The 24,634-nt window shown below is 35.3% G+C and overlaps 3 protein-coding genes across 4 annotated transcripts; 2 read left to right on the top strand and 1 right to left on the bottom strand.

The window, feature by feature from the left end:
* Positions 1-7,260: 7,260 nt before the first annotated feature.
* LOC117785656 (putative mediator of RNA polymerase II transcription subunit 26) lies at positions 7,261-10,846 on the bottom strand. Its single transcript, XM_034623796.1, has 2 exons — positions 10,778-10,846; positions 7,261-8,540 (listed from the first exon to the last, which is right to left on the bottom strand). The coding sequence occupies exons 1-2, from the start codon at positions 10,844-10,846 to the stop codon at positions 7,323-7,325; spliced, it is 1,287 nt and encodes a 428-aa protein (XP_034479687.1). The 3' UTR covers positions 7,261-7,322.
* LOC117794097 (sex-lethal homolog) lies at positions 10,477-15,112 on the top strand. Of its 2 annotated transcripts, XM_034634580.1 has the most exons (7): positions 10,477-10,594; positions 11,399-11,532; positions 11,601-12,083; positions 12,268-12,375; positions 13,153-13,334; positions 14,285-14,817; positions 14,916-15,112. In XM_034634580.1, the coding sequence occupies exons 2-7, from the start codon at positions 11,458-11,460 to the stop codon at positions 14,930-14,932; spliced, it is 1,398 nt and encodes a 465-aa protein (XP_034490471.1). In that variant the 5' UTR covers positions 10,477-10,594; positions 11,399-11,457; the 3' UTR covers positions 14,933-15,112. The 2 variants fall into 2 exon arrangements, with proteins under 2 accessions (XP_034490471.1, XP_034490470.1); XM_034634579.1 differs by having other exon boundaries at positions 14,285-15,112.
* A 3,477-nt stretch (positions 15,113-18,589) lies between these two features.
* On the top strand, positions 18,590-24,479 carry LOC117794096 (5'-AMP-activated protein kinase catalytic subunit alpha-2). Its single transcript, XM_034634578.1, has 2 exons — positions 18,590-19,442; positions 21,899-24,479. Exons 1-2 carry the CDS (start codon positions 19,164-19,166, stop codon positions 23,411-23,413), a joined length of 1,794 nt encoding a protein of 597 aa, XP_034490469.1. The 5' UTR covers positions 18,590-19,163; the 3' UTR covers positions 23,414-24,479.
* Positions 24,480-24,634: the final 155 nt, after the last annotated feature.

Genomic DNA, 24,634 nt, shown 5'->3' with positions numbered 1-24,634 from the left:
ATTGCAATTAATTCCAGGTAACAGTTTTTATTTGATGAATGTGAGTGTGGATGACATGTGTCGAAAACAACTCACTCCACCTTACCCCCTCACCCCTTCCCCTTCTCATATTCTTACAGTTGCTAACGGTAATTTTGCCAAAAATAAAATACAACCCACAGTTCACAATCCACTCATGGAACCGAATCGAAATTAAATCGTTGATGATGTTGTTGCTTGTTATCGTTATGGTTGTTATTGTCGGAAATCGTTTTGTCAGCTGCACAAATTTATAACAAATTTGTTTGTCTTTAACTTTTCCACAGTTTAGTTTGATTTGGATCCAGAGATGGGTGTTAACGGGAACCGACAATTTTCCTTTTTAATATTTTTTCTCTTTCGGTTTATGTCATAATGTTTGTATCATATTTTTTTTTTTTTTGTCAAGGCCCCCGTAATTCACTTGCCATTTGTTACAAATTAAACACTCCTCTAGATCTGTCATATTTCAATCGCATTCTCCTTCTTCTTCTTTCTCTTTTAATTTACTGATGAGCTTCGGGCTTTGCAAATGAACCTTTTAAGGCTAAACACCTAAATGAAGTTATAAGCATTACACTTTCATTGTCTTTGATTTATCGACGCCCCATACTGTGCTGATTTTTCCAATTGGGTATATTCACTTATTGATTATACCGGAAGATCCAAATATATGAAAATGGTTACAAATATCAAATATTCAAGCTATCTTTTTTAAATCAATTACAACAAAGATTTGGGATCGCTGTGATAAAATTAATACAATGTACAAAAAAAATAAATTATTTTTAAATTATTTTTTAAAGAGTTTTTTTATATTATTTTTTGTTTCGAAAATGTTAAACTCTTTTTCATACCTTGAACGATTTCAGTGATTCATATAAGTTTTTACGGTATGATCTCTAAATAGATTCTGCCTCTACAATTGATTCATTTGGAAAACTTTAGAAAAATTATGTACCGTTTTCTATAAATATTTGTGTACCAGCTGTATGTTTTAATTTGTAAAATATTAAATATGGAATAAAGAAATTTAAAAAAAATTACAAAAATGTACATTTCTGTTAGACTAGCATCTATTTAGGGTCGGTACTGTACTAGGTACTTGTCGTAGGGACTTTTAACTCTGTACAGTCTTAGGGACTGCCTTAGAAAGATATGGTTGTATACTTCGAAACGTTGACAATCCTAAGTAACAGAAATCAGTCAATACTTTATTTAAAAAAAAGAGAGAAAAAAAAAAGATGAAGTTCAAGGAACAATCTGAAGTAAGATGTATGAAATGTGAGTCGTTAGCGCATCTGTGTGTCGTCTACTCATTGGATGACATCAGCTTATTGTACCTGCTTTTTTGCTTCCCTTCTTTCAGCTTCTGCTTTGATCTGTCTTTCTTGTAAATACTATTTGTACCGTCTTATTGTTGTAGCTGTTAGCTCATTTAATTGCCAGGCCACTTGTTGTGCCATTGTCAATCTACAATCTTCATATGCGACCTCGTCCCTTGCCCGATTGTACCCCATTGTGACGTGTACCGTGTACCGTATGCCGTGTACCATATGACGTGTACCGCGTACCGCGTACCGTGCACCTTGTACCTTGACTTCAACTATTGTTGCGCAATGTTACCAAGGTCACCTGCCACACGAGCCTCAAGCACCAGATAATTTCACCAAATTTGACGTCTCTTTAGGGTCTTAATTGTGGCATTTTGGAATAAAAAAGGAAAGGAAAGCCATGAGTAAAAGTAAGTCAGCCCCCAGACAAAATTTGTGGGCGTGAACGAGTATTTTTTTCTCAAGAAATGATATAACTAGTAAAAAATAAACAACTTGGGATTTTAAAAGAGATACGAGATATTATATATTAATAAATGATATTTTAAATATATATATTTTGAAGACTATATATGATTTCGATCTTCAGTATGATATAAGACCTTTACTACTAATATCTATGCAGATTTTGATAAAAAGAAATTCAATTATACTAATTTCTTACAGTCTAATATGTATAATATGAAAGCTGATGGAAAAAAAATTATGATTGATCGAAACAAAATGAGATTGAATATAGACAACTTAAACTTTTTTGAAATGTAATTTTTTTAGAGTATATAAAAATTTGTCTGTAGAGTTTAGTATAGACAACTTTTGAATATAGACAACTTGAACTATTTTTAAATGTTATTTTTTTTTAGAGTATATAAAAATTTGTATCTAGAGTTTAATGAAATATTTATAATTAATATGTTATAAAATCTATTATTTCATTTTCTTGCAGTCTTAGCTTCTAACTAGATTATATAGAGTTCCAGGCGACATATAGATATAGTGCTGCTGTTGCTGATCCTCACCGATATGTTGTTCTTCGGAGGATTCCTCAATGGGAATCGTGCTTGGAGTCTGTTGTGGATAACCAGGTGCATAAAATCCGGGTTCTAAATGTTGCTGCTGTTGTTGATGTTGTTGCTGCTGCTGTTGCTGTTGTTGCTGTTGCTGTTGTTCCTGCTCATCCAGACTATACCCCGCAAAGGGTGAGGGCCGAAAGGGTAGCATAAATTCACCCTGCATATGGTGGGGCGTCAACAAACCCAATAAAACCGGACGATATCTGTGGGGAGTTGATGTTGCAGGTGCGTCTGGAAATATTTGTGGTCCCGTGTAGCCCAAACTTAATTGTTGTGTATCCAGTTGTTGTTGTTGTTTTTGTGGGGGAGAGGATGAAGAGTGTGGGGTTGGGGTTGGGGTCAAAGGTTGCCAGGGCATGGCATACAACCAAGTTTGATAATAATAAACCGGCGATTGCTGTGACTTCACCGCCAGGATTAAAGCCAAAAGAGAGATGATAAAACGATTTAACGAAATCAAACTCATTGTTTTTATTTTTATTGCTGTTGTCGCTGTTGATGATGATGCTGCAATGCGTCTGAGCCAAGTTGTTGGCCAAGTCAACAGCTTTTATAGCAACTAAAGCAAATGTAATGCAATCTCTGTAGTTCCGTTGTAACCGATCTATGGGATGTAAGATATATTTATTTTTATATGTACATATAAACATATTATGTGTGTATTTGATATGTCTGCGTTATGGTTTGTCACAGACTGAGATCATTGATCGCAGACTTCCTCGTTGCATCATAACGAAATACTTAAGGAGTTAAAGAAATTGAAATGTGTGAGGGTCTAAAAAATACACCACTTTTGAGAAGGAACATTTTTGGAAAAACTCTTGTATATAAGCTGGATTTGAATCAGTTATAACATATATCTGCCAAAATTTACGTAAATGGATTTTAATGATCTTGGACTTAAAAATTTTCTTTGTGCGGCTCTTGAAATTTCATAATGACGGCCCAATTTTGAGTGAATGTGACATTGCGAATTCCCCTAGCTGAAATTTGATTTTAAGTATTAAAAATCCAAGTCCAAAATTCACAAGAATTAATCATAGGCAACTTTTTAAGTCCATTGATTTTTAAAAATCTATGACATATATATATAATTTGTCTAATGTTTAAAAATAAATTATTCGAACTCTGTTTAAAGAATTAAGGATCACTTTTTAAAAATTGTGGGTAATCCAATTTAGTGATTGATCTGTCGATGGTGTGAAGATAAATTAAAACAAAAAAAAAAAATCTATGCCAAATATTAAAACTATTTCTTAGTCAAACTCCACTTTCGATTTAGCCTTTCTCCTTTTAGCCAATAATGCTAGTTAAATATAATTCTCTTTCAACGGTTTTCAACGCTTGCGCAAATCATGTTGCAATCTCAAAAGATAATCATTATGTTGCCATTATCATTTTCAATTTCTTGTTGTTGTTTGGACGCTCAACAATCCATGTAACTGTTGTTAAAGGGGGGATTGGGGGGTTTCCCTTTTTTATAGTTGTGAAATTGTTGTAAGTACTCGTATTTTGGCAGCTGTTTGAATTTTACAACATTACGTAAGATTATCTATTTATTTATATAGAGCTACACAGACACAGGATGTTAACAGTTGATCCTCAGGGTCTAATTGAATGCCACATAAACATTATGCTTAATGTGGCAAGCTATGGCTTCCTGCTGCCCCTTGTTGCCAGTTGCAAGTTGCCAGTTGCAAGTTGCAAGCGGCAATGAAAGTTGATTCCACAATTGAGACAGCAACGGTTGCCAGGTGCGAGCTTACCTAAAGAAGGTCAAACAAATCGGTTGCAATTAAGTTTTTACCAAATACAGGGCCTCTTCAGGAGAACTATCTTTAAGGGAATACAAATCCGCCAGGTATGAATTATAGATGATTAAATGCTACCTTAATTAAATGCAGTTAAAAATCAGATAAATCAACAAAATAAATTTCACAGAAATATATTAATGCTTCTAAGGAGATTTCAATTATTCTTTTTTTTTTTGCTTTTGAGTCTAAAATATAAACTTGTTTTTTTATTAAAATATTTTTTTAAGAAATCTGTCAAATTATTTTTAAATTTATAAATAACCCATACTTTTAGAGCTCCAATTTTGTTTATTTTCAAATATTTTTAAAATTTTTATTCAAAAATGTATGTTATACAGTCAGTAAACTTTAAGTTTTATGTTAAGAATTTCTCTTGGATCAATTAAATTTTTTTAATTCCTTCGGAGCTTTAAAATAAAAATTATAGAAATTTTTAATATTTTTCAAATTTTCTTTTTCTGTTTTAAGCCTATTACATCAATTATGACTATTTATTATCTTTTAAATAAAATACTTGTTATTTTTATATATTTAATGAACTTTCATTTAAATTTTCAGCTTTAAAATTTATTAGATTTCAAAAAGATCTCTCTGATGCTAAGACCCATATTTCAAGTTCAAGTAGAGCCAAATAAATTTTTTAAGTGAAGCTAATAACGCTATTTAAAGATCTCCCTGTGAAATTATAAATTTATGAGAAGCTTCTACTTTCTCCAATAAAATTTTTAAGAAATCTAATAGCTTTAATGCATAAAAATAAACGTTTGTTAAACTGCGCCCCAAGTTTTCGGGCCCAATGCCCATTTCCTACCCGACAATCCGCCCCTGAATATGGTAATTTATTGTTATCATTTCTTTGACGTTGGTGCTGTGGGTGTTTACACTTTGATTTTATTTACTTTACCTTCACTTTTCATCTCTCTCTCTCTCTTTTTACTCTTTTTCTTTTCCCTCTCCCCTCTCCACTGTGCCCTTAACTCCCTCCCTTGACTGCATTACATTGAATATCACGTTGAAGTCCAACTGTAATCTCCATAACGGAAGTAACGCATTTTTAACGCGTGCGTTTTTAGCTTATTTGGCTTAAATAAAAGCAAATTAAATTAACTTAATTTTGGACATTTTAATGGATTTTAATTCGCACCCACAACAATAACAACAATATTAGCATGAAGCTTTAAACAAGAGAATAAAACTTTGCTAGATTGAGTCGCAGTTTCAATACACTTACTAACAGTTTGTATTAAATCTCTAATGACAATAAATCAATCTTAAAGTCTACTTATGCTGATGAAAACTGCTCGGCACTGCTCAAAAGTAATTTTTATGTACAAGGAAGCTCACCCTCTTTGCTCACAGTGCACAATGCCAATATTTGCTTTTTTTATATTATTTTATATTTTTATTTAAAATTTTTAGGTTATACTGAATTATGTTCGTCACAAAATTGGAAATCAGAAATTTTGGGGCTTGAAATTGCTTTCGACACTAGACTTTTACCTCGTGTAGAGGTTTTTTTTGTGGGATAAAAAACATACTATAAAACACAATTCTTAAGTTTCAATGGAATATGTACAAAAACAAGAAAGTTTTTTAAACATTAGCCCACTTTTCGAACGAAAAGTGTAAATTGAGAAATATTAGATGCGTCTTTATAGGATAAAATAATCAGAATACCTTTATCGAGTGTATGAACAGCACTTCTCAAGTTCAAATTACACAATTTCTTGCAAATTAATGCTAGAATTTGTCTAAGACGGAAACACGCACAGAAATTGAGCAAAGAGCCGGATCTAAGCCTAGAGTCTGGGAATATTGTTAATGGTATTTCAAGTAACTAACTATAATCAAATTAGCAGCGATTATTTATGCCTAACTTTACAGTATTAGCGCTGTCAAGGTCCCCTCGTCAAGCCTGACATAATTTACTCAAGATCAACAAAAAAGAATCCCCCGTCGTGTAAAAAGAAATAGATTTTTGAACAATAGACGCAGTAGAGCGCATCAGAATATTAGACAGTTTGTCTGCTTTAACCATTTGGGAATTCTAAATGCAATGTTATTTATTAACAGAGCTGTTGTACTTTATTAATTATATTTTAACTATTATAAAATAGCTATATTTTTTTTTTTTTTTAATTTTAAATAATATTAATTGTACATTTAATAAAAAGATGTAACCATATTTGGTTAGGCATTAAAAAATCTTATCCTTCATTATGTCTGCCACGCCTCTTTGTGCCTGTATAATACTTTCTCCAAACTTTATATACCCTTGAACAGGAAAAAGTTATTGTTTCAGAATAGTATTAGATAATTATGTATACTTTTATTTAAAAAAAAAATAATAGTACTATATCAAAATTTGCTTTAATAATTTAAAAATATAATTATTATTCATATAGTATATAGTATAGCATAAAAAATATTTGTTATATGCAAGGTTGCAAACCGGTTCTGAACCGCACCTCGTATAACCGGTTCGAATCTGGTTTTTAAGCAGCCTGAACCTGATCACGAAATTCTTTCGAGATTTCGGATTAAAATAAGTCATATTTAAATCTTCAAATACATTTAAATTAACATCAAAATTTGATTTCTTTAAAAAAATTAATTTAATTAGTTCAAAATATAAAGAAAAACATATAACAATAAAAATATTTGTGTGTATGATATTGAATCAAGGTTCGAACCCAAACCTTGGGTTCATGGAGTCTTGATTTATGGTTCGAACCGCCAAACCGAACCTTTAACAAAATTTTGGAGTTTTGCAGCCTTGGTTATATGTAGCATCGTTTTAATAATTATTTGTATTTACTCTTCATTAATAAAAAAAAAAATAAAAGTTATTGCTTAACAATAGTTTTATTCATTTATATATACTTATTATTTCTAAAAAAAAAAAATTGTATTTCTAGAATTATTAATTTATATAATTTTTTTTTATAAATATAAAAAAAAGAAATAATTGTTCTAAAATCGCTTTCAAATGATTTTAGTGGATTTTAGTGGATGTATTTCAAACTCTCAGTTGAAACCGACTTAAAGTCGGAGTTGTGGAGTTCATTTTATAGAGGTAAAACTTAGAAATAAGGCGCCTGGAATTCCCGACTTGGTTGAAAGGTCAGGTGGGCGGTTGAGTGGGCGTGGCTGGAGGTGTCGTGTAGATAATCAGGCTGAACTTGCTCTTTATAATGATAGCCAGTCAGTGGCATTTCCTTTTGTCTTAATGCATCATAATCCATCTGAGGTCGATACTTTTCAGAATATTCACTTTGTGTGTGGTACGAAGCTGGCAACTCGTATGAATTCGATTGCATTTGCACAAAATTGGCAGAGCCGCCCAATTGTGGCTCATAGCCTGGCTGTCTTGGCTTTTGACTGGCAAATAATTGTTGCTGGTAAGGTGCTGGCAATGCTTGTGTCATCAATTGATTATCTCGCATGTCAGAGTCCAAGTAGCGATCACTGTTCGCAGCAATAGATACATGATAAGACGCACCAAGCTGATCCATTGTTGCAGACGCAGCAGCAATCTTATTATTGCCGGCATATGGAAATGTATTCAAGTTGTTGTTGTTGTGCTGAGCGAGCGTTGAATGTTGCTGCTGTGACTCTAGATGTTGCTGTTGCTCCTGTCTGCCTTCGTGTTGCTGTTGTTGCCAGGAGCTGCCTGAGAATTGCTGTGGCTTTTGATGTTGCTGCTGTTGCCAGGAGTTGCCTGACAGTTGCTGTGGCTTTTGATGTTGCTGCTGTTGCCAAGAGTTGCCTGACAGTTGCTGCTGTTGCTCCTTTTGAGGTAAATTGTCTGACAAGTGCTGTGGCTTTTGATGTTGCTGCTGTTGCCAGGAGTTGCCGGACAGTTGCTGCTGTTGCTCCTTTCGATAGGAGTTGGCTGACAATTGTTGCTGCTGCTGCTGCTGTTGCTGCTGTCGCCAGGCATTGCCCAATTGTTGCTGTTGCTGCTCTTCTTTGCCATAATACTGCATGTTGTAGGGTCCATTGAAGCCCTGTTGCTGCAACATTGGCTTGCTGCTGAAAGTATGCTCATAGGGTGTCTGTTGCTCCAGCAACTGTTGCGACTGTACGGGATTTGGCTGCCAGTGTCCAGTTGTTGTTACCGCCTCTGTGGCAGGTGCACTTGCCGCTGGCAAATACTTGTGAGCAGGTCCATTGTATCGATAACCATTTCGATTGCCAGTCGATAAATCGTAGTGATTGCTGAGCGGCTGTATGCCATGGACGACAGCTTCAATGTGCACAGTGGCGCAAAGCACAGTGAGTGCAAAAAGTAATGTGAGCTGTAAGCAATTGTCAAAGCTTAATATTATTCCATAGAATTATACAGTTGGTCTAGTAATTGTTTCTTGACTACAAAAATTTGTATATATTTTGTTTTATAAAATAGTTAAGCCCAAAGGATCGTGCGTATATTTTTTTAACTTGTTCTAAAAAAAATCTTAAAAATGTATTTATTTTGCCAGCAAATTGAATTTTTCCTTGTTTTTTTTTTTAAATTTATTTTCTTATTTTTATTCAAAAAAGTTAAGGCTCTTTATAAAAATTAATAAAGAAATAATAAAAAACCATTGTGCTTAGCTATTTAAAACAAATATATTTGCTAAATCAATTACTTGAATAACTGTATATATATATATATATTGTATAGTTACACTGTGTTGCATGTTGCTAATATCCTTTGTATGTGTGAACGCTGCTGATGAAACGCGAGCAATGCCAAGCACAGCAGCAACTTCAATAGTTTTTATAGCATTGGACGTCCAACTCTTTGCAGATTTATCATCAATGGCTCAGCTTGAATCTCTCTCTGTATCTGTGTGACTGTATCTGTGTGACTGTATGTGTGTTGGCCGCAATTGAATCATGGCATTAACACTGCTGACACAAAGCAACGGCCAAAGTGTGCCACAAAAATATTAAGATAATTTTTGTTCAATGAGATATGTATAAAAACAAGCAGACAAAACAATTATCGCATAATCATAATAATTATGCACACATACACTCGACAACATTTCTTTAAGCGGCCATGACCGTGGTAAGCAAACGTGTGAAAATTACTTTCATTTATAATGAACATATTTTCTTCAGTTAAATTTGCATTTGTTTCCATACGGAAATGCAATTTGCATTCGTTTATTTTCAACAAACAAACAAACAAGCACATACTACTGACGGTTAGAATTTGAACAAGTCGATAACGATATGTTAAAGGCGTTTTGTATGTGTGTATGTGGGCAGCACTTTTACTTTTGTATGTGTCATTACACAACCGCAATCGATGAGTTTGAATGATAGGCGCGTGGGCACACCAATTATTTGTATTAATACAAAAAAATGGTTAATAGAGCAAAAATAAAAAAAAAGATACACGTTAAATTTCAATGCCAAAACAAGTTGCCAGCTGAAATTGTGCCTATTTACATTTGCAGCTTTACATTTGGCATGCCCTTATCGATATTTATCAGCAAATAACTGAAATCAATAAAATCTATAAATGCTGCAAGTTGTTTTTATTTGGTCGACTTCAATAAAACAATCATATTTTGTTTAAATCCTTATTATTTATGTCTATTATGTTATTATTAACCATAAATCAACAATGTGAAATTATTTGTTTTGCAGTATGATTATTGAAAGAACTATTGATATGCGTTTTATTTTTAAAGTTGATATTTTGATGGTTTTCTTATATTCGATTAAACAATTATGCAATAAATTTTAATTAATAAAATAATTTTCATTTAAATTGGATTAAAGACAGGTGATCATTTAAATAAGTTGGTTGTTCGTCACAATGTGGGGGGTAGATTAAAAATTAAATAATTATAATTTAAGAATAAAATGTTGCTCGCGTTTCAAAGCTGTGGTGCCACCTCTTGCGAGTTTTGCGAAACACAAGTACGCCACCTATGGTTTTGATTTGAAAGTAGATTGTAACTAAAGTTTAATTAATAATTTATAATAAAAAAAATTCGAAGTTCCACAATATTCGAGAAAAAATTCTGCAAATATTTTCAAATAATAGAAATTCCAATAAATGCATTTTTGCATTTTACTAGGGATGTCGATATTCAAGAAACTTCCGATATTGATATTCGAAATAGTATCGTATATTAAATAGCGACAATACGCATAGAATATAATTTCTCTGGCTGCCAACATATCGCCAATCAATATCGATATAGTATCGATATCGCCATATCGAAACCCATCCCTGCTCGATACAACCTTATTCACAGACTTGACAGTCGCCGCTTTGAAAGCGTTTTTTTTTTCGGGAAAGAGTGCAAATAAAAAATTTTAAATTAATTAGAGCAAGTGTACAGCCCAAGTAAGTACAATAAAAACAATGTTAATTATGTTAACGCAATGCGCAGCGGCAGCTAAAGCAGTTTTTTCCGCCATGGCTTCTAATTTATTTCGCATACTTTTATTTTTTTTCCTTTTTTTTCTCTCATGTGTGTGTGCGTGCATGTGTATGTGTGAAATTTCTTCGGTTTTTTTTTTCTTCTACCCTACGTAGGGCGCCCGCTCTTGGGTGCTGCGTCGGCGGCGGCAGCGTCGTCGGCGTCGGCATCGACATGTTTTTCACATTTTCTTGGCCCACTTTTGAGCCAATAATTGTCCAGTGTGTTAAGCGGGCGTCGCGTCAGTTGCTGCTTGTGTCATAAATTTTTGTTAATTTAATGTCAAACACGCCACACATACACATGCCAAAACCAATTGCACACATACACACACACATGCATACAAGCATACGCATACAGTTGAAAAAAAAAGTGCAATCGGCGTTGTTTCTAAGCCGAATATGCTGCATGTTGTTGTTGTATTCCATTTATTTATGCTGCTGTTGTTGTTGCTATTTTATGCATTCGGCAAATCCGGGATACACCGAGTCCGACTCCGAGTCCCGGATACCGAGCTGTGCCGAAGTTGCAACAAACATGTACATAAAATACGTGCATTCAACAGAATCCTGGACAGTGACGTACAGTGTCCTCCGACCGTTAGACGCATTCGCTCTACAGTCGCTGCGTTTAGTTTTCTGCCACTGCTGCAAAAAAAAAGAAAATTTGCTAAAAAAAAAAAAAGAAAGAAAATTTTCTAAAAAAAAAAAATTGTATTTATTTTTCAGGCAAAAGTGAAAAATCGCATAAACGAAACTGGAAAGCAGAGCCAAGGAATAAACACAAGATGCCGAGGCGCAACAGGAAAAAGCCCAGGGGCAACACATATAAATCGGAGGATGACGCCAGCTCCGACATAGAGGTAACAATTTCAAAAAAAATAATAGTACATTCATTTTTTATATATATTACTGATTTGATTGCTTGCAGGATTCGGATGCCGTTAAAAATAATGCGGCAAATAATGGGGAAGCAGTTGTAGCTCAGGACAACAATGATAATGTTGCTGCGGTGGAGCAACAACAGCAGCAACAACAACAGTTGGAGGAAAGTGGCGACAGTGACAACAGCAATGATGACGACGACAACAACCAGCAGCAACAACAGCAACAGCAACAACCTCAACAGCAGCAGCAGCAGCAACAACAACAACAGTTGCAGGAAAGTGACGATGAAGACGACAGCAATGACAGCGAGGACAACAACCAGCAACAACAGCAGCAACAAAACAGACAAAATCCCAACAACAATGCTGCTGCTGGCAACAACAATGAGGAGCGCAGCGGCAAAAACACAACGCTAACAAATTTAATCATTAATTATCTGCCACAGGATATGACAGATCGTGAATTGTACAATTTGTTTAGTAGCTGCGGCTCCATCAATACATGCAAAATTATGCGCGATTTTAAGGTTGGTATACACATACATACACACACACACACACAATGCATGTGAGCAGTACAGCCAGCTAGCTGTCCTTATTGCAGTCTATTTCGCTCGCACACTGTAATACACACTGAATGCGTGCATACACACATATATATATATATATATATATATTGATATCTCGCTCTAATTTGTTGCAATTTCACAGACCGGATATAGCTTTGGTTACGGATTTGTCGACTATAATTTTGAAAAGGACTCCGAGGAGGCTATACAACAACTCAATGGATTTTATGTGCGCAACAAGCGCTTGAAAGTAAGTTTCCAATTTGTACATATCTCATTCCATCCAATAAACTATCTTAAAACTAACAAATTAATATTAAGTAAACAGCAATAAACGAAAACCCTTATCCTATGTTTATTCGTACACTCACTTCATATAAAAAGTTGACTCTATTTCTACACGATTAAGAAACATTTAAAAAACATATTTTAAGAAGATAAATTAAATTATTATCTTCTGTTTACATAAAAGCTCTTTAAAAATTAGTTTAAATAATATCTTCAAACATTTTTTAATTAATTGAAATTTAATTGATATTTTTGTAGAATGGGTAGAATTTTCGTTACCATTCAAAACTTATTCAGAATTTTCAATACTTCCAAATTTGTAGTTCGAACTTTCATCTCAGCTATGTAAATAATAAGTTATGATTTTCAAATCCACCAAATATTTGGTTGTAATTTTTATAAGCTATTATTATTTATATGTCAGAAAAGTCTAACTCGGCTTTATTCGAAACACTTCGACTTTGAAAAATCTAAAAACAAAAATTAAAAAAGTTTTTCTTAGCTAAAACAGCGTCTATTATAAAAATGTATAGAAAATTTAAAAAATTGGAAAGACACCTAATATCTTGTTTAATGCAACTTTGTAAGGTCAATAAAAAAAAAATATATATATATATATTTTAGTGGAAAGAGACAACAAATGCTCACTCAATAAAATGCTAAAACTGACTAATCTACTTCTCTCTAATCAAATTTTTAAACAAGTTGAAACTAATGTTTGTTTATGTTTTCTGTTCAGGTTTCTTATGCACGACCCGGCGGGCAATCGATCAAGGATACCAACCTGTATGTGATCAATCTGTCCCGCAACATCAACGATGATCAACTGGATCGGATATTCTCTCCCTTCGGTTTGATCGTCCAACGTAACATCTTGAGGGACAGGGTGACGGGTCGTCCACGGGGAGTTGCATTTGTACGGTAAGCAAAGAAGAAGAAAGTAACTTAAGAGGAAAAAAAAATTATTTGAAATATTTCTGTGTTCCCAACTGAAATTTTGAGGAAAAACTATTTTTTCCCTATAACAATATTAAGAAAAACACATCAATCCATTTAACTTTTTAATTAACATATTGAAAATTAATGACATATAATTGATCTCAACTTAATCCACATGTCCCAAAAGGAATTTCATATTTTGAACTCCTTTGTGAGCATCTTAAAAACTAAATTTTGAATTTTATGAATTAATTTTGATTTTAAATATACAAATTAAAATAAGTCAAAAATAATATAAATAATTACTGTGAACGGCAGTACACGCTAGTGCCGAAGCTTCACGAAGAGTGCGAAAGGCTATTTACAATATTTTCAGAAATAATGAAGAGTTTGTGACAAAAGTCCAATCAGATTGAGTTTTAAACCGATCGAAAGGAAAGCTATGTTTTATATATATTTGAAAGGGTGATTTTTGAAAATGTACTTTGGTAAATCGCACATTTTGGGGATTTAAATGAAAACGGCGTTAGCGATTTTGATCAAATTTATGGGTTTCGTAAACATTAAAATTCCGAAAACTATTTTATTCGTCACATATCTGGCATAACTCGGGTTTGCAATGTATAGCGTGTTTAGTGTGCTAATTTTACTACTGTTTATACAAAGGCCTTTTGTGATTTTAGGAAAAATAAATCACACAATATGATTTAATATATTTAAGAATAGTTCATACATCGTCCCATATTTCGATATCATTAGTTTTGGGACTTGAATATGCTTTTATTACTGGACTTTAACCTCGTTAAGAGGTTGTATTTTTTTTTTTTTTTCTTTATTCGAAAGCTAAAGCTAACTTTTTTTTTGTTTCCCTTTCTTTCGCTCTCTGTCTCCTCCTCTCTTTCACTTTCTCACTTGATAAATTGGTGGTGCAGCTATAATAAGCGTGAGGAGGCACAGGAGGCAATCAAGGCACTGAATAACACAATCCCCGAGGGGGGATCTCAGCCAATGTGTGTGCGGTTGGCTGAGGAGCACGGCAAGGCGAAGGCGGCACAGTTTATAAGCGGTGGTGGTGGCGGTGGTCCACATCCGCCGCATATGGGACAACAACAACAGCCGTTGCCGGTGCCGCCGCATCATATGAATCATCCGCATAATATGCAAATGGTGCATCAGCAGCAGCAACAGATGCATCATCATCATCATCATCAGCAACAACAGCAGCATCATCATCAGCAGCAGCAACATCATCATCATCAGCAGCAGCAGCAGCAACACCACAATCAACACCACAACAATCAACACCAGCAGCAGCAACATCATCAACACCACAATTTGCCACCACAATTGCCGCATCACATGCAACAGTTGCATCATCATGGCGGCGGTGTTGTCGGTCTGCCACAGCCACAGATGCATGGCGGTGGTGGTGGTGGCATCTATCACCACAATATGGCACACAGAGGTAGATCAAATAGAACAACACGATCTCAAAAACCGCATCCATATAACCATGCACAGAAATTTATTTAAAACAAAATTAATTTCTTTACACAATATTAGCTGCATCTCACAGGTGAAGTGTTCATGCTGCCATTGCCAATCACAATAATGCCAATGCCCCGACCACCACAACAACAAGAACAACAACAACAGCAGCAGCAGCAACAGCAACAACACGTCCAACAGTTAGAGCTACAACTGCAACAGCAACTACAGCTGCAACTGCAACTGCAACAGTAACTGCAGCGAGGCAACCATGCAACTGCAACAGCAACAGCAACAACCACCACAGCACATGCAGCAGCAGCAGCAGCAGCAACAATGGCGGCGGCAACGGCCAACGACAACAACATCAGCACAACAGCAACGGCAGCATCAACAGCAATCAATACAGTAAATTTAACACAGCAGCAACAACAACAACAACTAAAGTCACTCATGTAACTAACGCAATAACAGCGACAACAACAACAACAGTCAGTCAGGCAAACGCAGCCACAACAACAGTGACAACTGCAATATGTAATGCAACAGCAGCAACAAGCGCTGTAACAACAACAGCAGCAGCAACAACAGCTGCAATACCCGCAATTATAACGACAGCAACAGCAACAACGAGATCATATAGACACGCCACCGCCTACGCGCCTACAACAGCACTGCAATATCAGCAGCAACATCAAACAATGCAGCAGCAGCAGCATCAGCCGCGCCAGGCACACCAGCAATATCAGCCACGTCAGCAACACTTTCAGCCTCGTCAGGCACATCAGCAATATCAGCCACGTCAGCAACAATATCAGGCCAGACAGCAGCAACATCAGTCCACACAGCCACCTTTGCCACAGCAACAACAACAAATGCTGACACACCAGCAACAGCAACAACAACAACCACCTCAGGCACAGCAACAACAACACATGCAATTGTCGTCGGTGCAACCCGTTTATGCTGTTGACGGCAATGGTTGTTATACACCAGCTGGTTACACTTTAACTCCCGTTGTGGCCTATAGCACACCACTAGCGACAACAACATCAGCAGCAGGCGCCGTTTATTATCATTATGCGAATGCCAGCTATGTGAATAGCGTTAACTATTACGATCAGAATACGGGCAACATGTGTGCAATGGGCATGGTTTATGTGGCCTACAAAGAGGAAGAGGCAGCAGCAATTGCTGAAGCGAATGCAAGAGCTTATGCAATAGCTGAAGCTGAGGCGCAACTGGCGCAACAAATGCAACAATTACAATTACAGACTGAGCTGGAAACCGATGAGGTGGTACCTGTGCAGCCAAGAACACGGCAACAGTTGCAGGTGCAGGCACAAGTGCACACACAACCACAACGACAGTCAGAGTCAGAGACACAAACTCAGTTGCAGACACAGCCACAGGCACAGCAACAAACGCGGCTTCGATGTCAGAGACAACGAGCTGATGAGAATCAAATGCAGACGGAGCTACAAATTGAGACACAAACTGAAACTGCAACTAAAACTGAAAATGAAAGAGAAGCAGAAACTGAAACTGAATCTGAAGCGCTGACAAGACGCGCAGGCGGTGGCAGCAATTAAATGAAAGAAAACAAAACTATATGTTTAATAATCAGACTTGTTGTTGTTGTCGTTGTTCTACTTGTTGTTAATTCATGAATCTATGTGCTGAAAAGAAAGAACATACATATTATGTACACATATATAAGATTTATATATAGTTAGATAACCCAAAAAACTATAAACATCCATGTGTGTTTAAGCCAAGAACAGAAACAGCTGTGAAAATGTGGCTAAGAAACAAAAACAAAAAAAAAAAGATTTAAAACAGAAACAAAAATCAAGGCAAACTTAAGAGATCGTTCATTTTAATTGGCAAACGATCAAAATGATATTTGAACAGAACTAGAAAAGTAACAGAAACCGAAAAACAATACTAGAAATGTAAAAGAAAATGCAGCAAAAAAAATTAAAAAAAAAAAAATCTCACTTGTTGTGCAGAAGAAGAAGCAAAAGAATTCTTCAATTAACTCTCTGGCTCTCTGCAATTAAAATACATAGCTTAGAAATATGTATGATTGTTCCGAAGTACACACACACAACACACACTCCAATTTCCATTGAGTTTTTATTGAAAATGCATAGAAAAATCAACGTTTAAAACAATTGATACTAACATTAATTGAATTATATACTATAAAAATCAAAAAATTGTAAATTGATAAATTGTATAAAGAAAAAAAGCGCCAATTTGATGTGTTGATGTACAAATATGTGTGTTGAGTGCAGCAAAGAGCAGAGAGAACTTTAATTATGTTTTTCAAATCTAGAAATTTATACACAAAAAATTGATTGTAAATTGATAAATTAAAAAAAAAAACGCATTTCATATAAAGATAAATTTTGATGTATTGAGATGCTATGTGTAGTCTAAAGCAAAGAGCAGAGAGAACACACATACTTCCACACACACACACACACACAAATATTTTATAAAAAAAAAACAAAAAGGAAATATAATATTAATAATTGATAACTGACTTTTTTTTTTATTAATTTTTAGAGACTAGTCGTATAGCATTATTATAGTTAAGGACATTTTTTTGCAACAAATCTAAATTTATAGAAATTTATAAAATATACATACACTAAAATAATAATAAACAAAACTAAAAGAACAAAAACTGCATCAACAACATCACTGCAAGTGAATAAGAAAAAAACAAAGTAATTGCAAATTATAGCATATAAAATTGTATATAGAATGTATTTGATATTAGTATAAGAGCGAATGAGAAACACAGGGAAAGAACAGAACGAAGGAAAGAGATGGTTAGAGAGCGTAAACAAAATGGCGTGCTCACAGAATGAAAATGATAGAGATAGAGATAGTTGAACTTAAAGCGAGATAAAGAGAGGGAAAACTTTAGCATAGAAAAGAAGAGAGTTATACATAAGTAAATGTATGTATATGTAGAAAATAGGTACAGTCAGACAGGGGAGTTAATTGTAGCACATAAGTATTTACATAATATGTAAATGTAATAATTGATAGTAATTGAGGCACCTTTTTTCGAATAGTTGAATTGTACTTGTAGGAAATGATAATACAGGTACATAAATACCGTCGCGAATACAGAGTAATACTTAGCATTAAATATGCTATAAGTCTACCACATATATATATTTATATATATAAATAATTATATTTAATTTTGAGTTAAAAAAGTCAATTTTTATTGCTATTTTAAATGAAGTACACTAATGGATGTATTAAAGCCGAAAAGCTACTGCAAGTACGTGTAATAAATGTGTTTCAAGCAAACAAAAAAAAACAACAAATTAAAAAAAAAAAACTATTTTCTTATTGCATCAATCGGAGTAAATTTCAATTTGAATTCAAATTTGGCGCGCAATGTTAAAAATGTTAACAGCTCTGTTAACTTAACATTGGTCACAATTTGAAAATGGGCCTAAATCTGCCAGCCCGTTTTACAGGTTGGCAGCACTGCTACTACATTTGTAAATCAGCTGTGCCGTTTCAACACTGACGGCCAAACTGTCAGCACTAACAAAATTGCAAATTTAAAAATGCAAAAACAAAATAAAAAAAGGAATAAATTTGATGAAAATTTAAGATTCGAAATTAGATAAAATGATGGTAAACATTTTAAAGAAGGCTTACAGTTTGTCAGTCTACGGAGAATTGTTAATTTTTTAGTGGGACCAACCTTTTGGGCCTGGTGGCAGCTCCGACGCTCGAGCTGTGTTTCTTTTTTCCTCAAAAAAGCTGGCAACCCTGCATTCATTGCCATTGGGCACAATTAGCGCAAAAAAAGAAAGAAAATAAGCAGCTGAAAGACAATAGCAGGACGACAAATACGACACCAAAACGTGATTTATTTACAATTGCTGACCTAGCGCTCTACGCCACAATACGGCTGGAGTGTTTGAGTGCATGTGAATTGTGTAAACGGAGACTGACAAAGTGAGCAAAGCAGGCAAAAGTAAAAATATATTTATTTGCCTATGCCTTGGGAAACGGAATACGCAATAAATGATAATCGACCTCTTGCGGGGAAAGAAGCGGAAATTATCGAGGCGCGTTAAGCGCCAACCAACATCAACAACTACAACAACAATAAGTAAATACATCCCGTTATCCCAAATTCAGATAGCCTTCAAAAATACAAACACACACACACAGACTAGCAGACGCAATTGTGTGCGGCAACAATAACAATAGCAACTGGAATAAGGAGGATAACGGTAACGGTGTAACTGGAACTGGAATTGGAATTGGAACTGGAAAATGCCACAGCTGAGGGCCGCTGCCGCTGAGGCGGCTGCAGCGGGCAGCGTGAATGGTCAACCTCTGGTGAAGATCGGACATTATCTGCTTGGTGCAACACTTGGCACGGGCACCTTTGGCAAGGTGAAAATCGGTGAGCATCAGATAACGCGGCTCAAGGTCGCCGTCAAGATACTCAACAGGCAGAAGATCAAGAGTCTCGATGTTGTTGGCAAGATACGACGCGAGATACAAAACTTGAAACTCTTCCGCCATCCGCACATTATCAAGCTCTACCAGGTGAGTCTCTCTCTCTCTCTCTCTCTCTCTCCCCCTTTCTCTCTCTCTGTCTCTGTGACGTCACGTCTCTAGCGTACTTTTTGTTTTGTAAATAACCTGTATACCCTGCAACCAGGGTTTATTAAATGTGTGAAGTGTATGCAACAGTCAGAAGTGGGCGTGGCAAACCCCATATAATATATATATGTAGATATTCCTGATGAGCGCTAACCGATAGAGTTGGGTCGTTTCGTTCTGAAAAAGCTCAAATGAACGGGTCATTAAAATGAACCAGTGAACTTATTCAGTCTTTCATGAACTATATAGTTTATTTTGCTCAGCGGGTCCGTTGCATGTAAACAATTTTTTTTTTTTTATCTTTTTCAACATTGGAGTCATTGAAATTGCGATAATATCGTAATCGATTAACGTTTTAACCGTTATTCTTACCTCTGTTTCCCCTTGCCAATTATCGGCCGTTAAAATATGATGATGATGTTTGTTTAATTCATATTTAATTTTAGCGTTGCCACCTAATTTCAGTACAATGATTAATGTTTTTTATTTTTTCAAATATTAACACCTCTAATGCATAAACAAACGCATCTTAGAGTTAGAAGCCCAAAAATTCTTTAAATTTGTATATAACTATTGATTCAATGTGTTGAGAAATTGAATTTATAGTTACAGTTTCAAGTTCTCTAATTATAATTATTCCATAATTATTTAAACAACATGGCACTTAACCTACTAAACGATCTTTAACAAGCAAACATAAACAAATTGTATAAACAATATGTTGTTTTGGCTTTTGACTTCTCTACGACGAATGTAAGCCAAGATTCTTGCGTGTGTTTTCAGTTTATTTATGTATGTAGAACTCCAGATATTCTTACATTGAATTACACTGTTTCCACTACAAATGTTATGAGAATTGATTCCAATTAATACGAAATTCCAAAACGAAAGCTGTCTTCATTATTGAACGAATGCCGGTTAGGTAACGGTACAACATATTAAAGTAAAAATTTAAAATTAACCCTTAGCATTGAAATCAAACCATGGCTATAATAGTCGAAAATAATCAAATTTTCTAAATGAACAAAATTTAAATGCAGAATGAATTCAGAGAACGAACAATGATCAGAATGATGTTTCGCTTGAAAATCGGTTTAGTTTTGACAAAGTTATGGAAATTTTAAGTTGGTCAGACCTTTGACCTAACAACTTTACAAGTCAAAATTTTTGTCAGATTTCACATGATTTTTGACAGAAAAATGAAAGGTCTCAGAATCAAATTTAAAGTGTTGTTTTATACTAATTACAACATAAGGAATTGATTAAAAGTGAAAGCTTGAGATTTAAAATTTTCAATTTTCAAAATATCAAAGGGGGGACCCTTAGCATTGAAATCAAACCATGGCTATGATAGTCGAAAATAATAAAATTTTCTAAATGAACAAAATTTAAATGCAGAATTAATTAAGATGCCAAACCATGATTAAAATGACATTCCGTTTAAAAATCGGTTAAGTTTTGCCAAAGTTATGAAAGTTCAAAGTTGGTCAGATCCTTGCCCTAACAACTTTACAAGTCAAAATTTTTGTCAGATTTCACATGATTTTTGACAGAAAAATGAAAGGTCTCAGAATCAAATTTAAAGTGTTGTTTTATACTAATTACAACATAAGGAATTGATTAAAAGTGAAAGCTTGAGATTTAAAATTTTCAATTTTCAAAATATCAAAGGGGGGACCCTTAGCATTGAAATCAAACCATGGCTATGATAGTCGAAAATAATAAAATTTTCTAAATGAACAAAATTTAAATGCAGAATTAATTAAGATGCCAAACCATGATTAAAATGACATTCCGTTTAAAAATCGGTTAAGTTTTGCCAGTTATGGAAGTTCAAAGTTGGTCAGATCCTTGACCTAACAACTTTACAAGTCAAAATTTTTGTCAGATTTGACATGATTTTTTACAAAAAAATGAAAGGTCCCAGAAACAAGTTTTAACTGTTGTTTTATACTAATTACGACATAAGGAATTGATTAAAAGTGAAAACTTGAGATTTAAAATTTTCAAATTTTCAAAGGGGGGACCCTTAGCATCGAAATCAATATCTAGTAGAATCTAGAAGAAAATGTTTGTTTTAACAAATTCAATAAAATTTGAATGCAGAATGAATTTAGAGGCCAAATCATTTACAAAATGACATTCCACTTGAAAATCTGCTTAGTTTTGACAAAGTTTTGAGATAGAATATTATAAAACGTATTCACTATTCTCAGCTCTGTTCCCGGGATCGGTCTGGCCTCCTTTTGCATGTAATGCACGTTTTTTTCATTCGAAAACACTGAAAAACACTTTGTAATTGTTAAATACAGAGTGTAATTAGATATACTCCCGTCTGATTCAATTACATATACAACTGTTGAAACACTTGTTAATCTCATGTTTCTTTCTCTGGCTAGGTGATCTCTACCCCATCGGATATATTCATGATCATGGAGTATGTGAGCGGAGGAGAGCTCTTCGACTACATTGTGAAGCATGGCAAGTTGCAGGAGCATCAGGCGCGACGTTTCTTTCAGCAGATAATATCTGGCGTGGATTACTGTCATCGTCATATGATCGTGCATCGGGATTTGAAGCCAGAGAATCTACTGCTCGATCACAATATGCACGTGAAGATTGCCGACTTTGGACTGTCCAATATGATGTTGGATGGTGAATTTTTGAGGACATCTTGTGGCTCACCCAATTATGCGGCACCGGAGGTGATATCGGGTAAACTGTATGCTGGTCCCGAGGTGGATATCTGGTCATGTGGCGTCATTTTGTATGCTCTGCTGTGCGGCACATTGCCGTTCGATGATGAGCATGTGCCGTCACTGTTCCGTAAGATCAAGTCGGGGATCTTTCCCATACCGGAGTATTTGAACAAGCAGGTGGTGAATTTGGTGTGTCAAATGCTGCAGGTGGATCCGTTGAAGCGTGCCACCATCGAGGAGATTAAGAAGCATGAGTGGTTCCAAAAGGAATTGCCCGCCTATCTGTTTCCCTCATCGATCGAGCAGGACTCGAATGTGATTGACACATATGCGGTGGCCGAGGTGTGCACCAAATTTGGCGTCAAGGAATCCGAGGTGCACAATTCCCTGCTCAGCGGTGATCCGCACGATCAGCTGGCGATCGCCTATCATCTGATCATTGACAACAAACGCTTTGCGGACGATGCTGCCACACAGATAAGCGAGATAAATAATTTCTTTGTGGCCGGCTCACCGCCACCCACAATGCCCATGCAGCACCACCACTCGCCCCACGATCCCTCGCGTCTCAGTGGTGGCAACAACGAGCCCGTGGCGACCGTCATCATTGGCGGTGGCGGCACTGCAGCCAGTTCGGGCAGTGCCACGCCTGTGCATCATAATAATGGTGCGCCCAGCCTTAATCTTGGTGGTGCTGGCGCTGGTGGTGGTGGTGGGCCCACCATACGACCACATCCGGAACGCATTGCACCGCACATACGCGAACGCGCCGTACAGAATACGGGCGGAGGTGCCTTCCCGGAGAAGACAGCACGTGGCGGCACACCAATCAAGCGTGCCAAATGGCATCTGGGCATACGATCGCAGAGTAAACCGAATGACATTATGCTCGAGGTTTATCGTGCCATGAAAGCATTGAGCTACGAGTGGAAGATCATCAATCCGTATCATGTGCGTGTACGGCGTCAGAATGTGAAGACGGGCAAATTCTCAAAGATGTCGCTGCAATTGTATCAGGTGGATGCCAAGAGTTATCTGCTCGACTTCAAGTCGCTGACCAACGATGAGGTCGAACAGGGCGATGATGTCATCATGGAGAGCCTGACGCCGCCGCCTTTAAGTGTCAGCGGTGTGATGCCACTTCAGCCAACGGGACACCACACCATGGAGTTCTTTGAGATGTGCGCCGCCCTCATCATACAGCTGGCGCGCTAAGATCATCGATTGATTGGCCTTTCGATCGTTATGACCTTCCACCACGCCTACCAAAACCCTTTTTTCAAATGACATCCAACTGAAAGAAGCTCTATATTTATGAAGAATGATTTTCCATTAGAAATTTATTTAATTCTCTATCATTTGAAGGTCATTCAACTAACAACTACATGAAAAACAGGCAAGAAAATGTAAATTTAATAGAAAACCATTTTTCATCTGAGTGTTCTTCTCTGCTCTTTTATTTGGATTGTATTCGAATAACATCCACATGAGAAAGCAGGCAAATTGTTAACTCTTTGAATGAAAATGATGTTTTATTTGATTTAAAATTTTTTATTCTTCTCGCTCATTTGAATTTTATTTAATTAACATTCACAAAAGATAACGATAAATAATTGTAAATTCAATAGTAAATGTTTTTCCAACAGATTTCACTTTCTTCCCTTTCATTTGGAGTTTTTCAAAATTATATCCACATGAAAAAATGACAACAAAGTTTTTACAAATGAATAGACAATTATTTTCCATAAAATTCCAAACATCCTTCTCATTTGGATGCTTTTGAAATAACATCCACATGACAAAATGTTACAAATTCAATGGAAAATGATATTTAAAAAAATATAATTATCTTTTCTTTCAGTTGGATGTTATATATGGCCGTATTTTTAATCCTAGCAAACTATTATATATACTATTTTGTTTCATTATGATTCGTATTCGTTGTTTGATAATCCATTAGTTTTTAAATTGTGTTGCTACGATATCTGTATATGTTGAAGCTTTTATGATTTTTTTATTTTAATTATTATTTTATTATTATAATTATTATTGTATTTGAAAATTTATATATATACGTATATCGATTGTATTAATTTCAAACGAATCAAATCCTTGTACAATTGTATTTGATATTTAACTTGAAGTTGCAATAATTCCCATCCAAAATTCCCTTCGTTCCCCCTCCTCCCCCCCCTGCTCGTTCCGCTGGCCATTGGTCAACAAATTTTGTTAAACTATTTGGTATAAGGCATAGCTAAAATTACATTAAAAAAAAAACAATAAAAAAAAAAACAAAGATATGCATAAACATTTTTCGTAATTCTTACTAAAAACAAGACAAATGTGAAACTAAAGCTAAATATACGATATATTATCCATAAAAAATAATTATTGCATTTTTATCCGATTTGACAGAACTTGGTACCAGTGAATTAT

This window comes from Drosophila innubila, chromosome X, assembly GCF_004354385.1.
Source record: "Drosophila innubila isolate TH190305 chromosome X, UK_Dinn_1.0, whole genome shotgun sequence".
Classification (NCBI taxonomy): Eukaryota; Metazoa; Arthropoda; class Insecta; order Diptera; family Drosophilidae; genus Drosophila; species Drosophila innubila.
The sequence above is the reverse complement of the archived record's forward strand: the minus strand, read 5'-3'. Positions and strand labels throughout refer to the sequence as shown.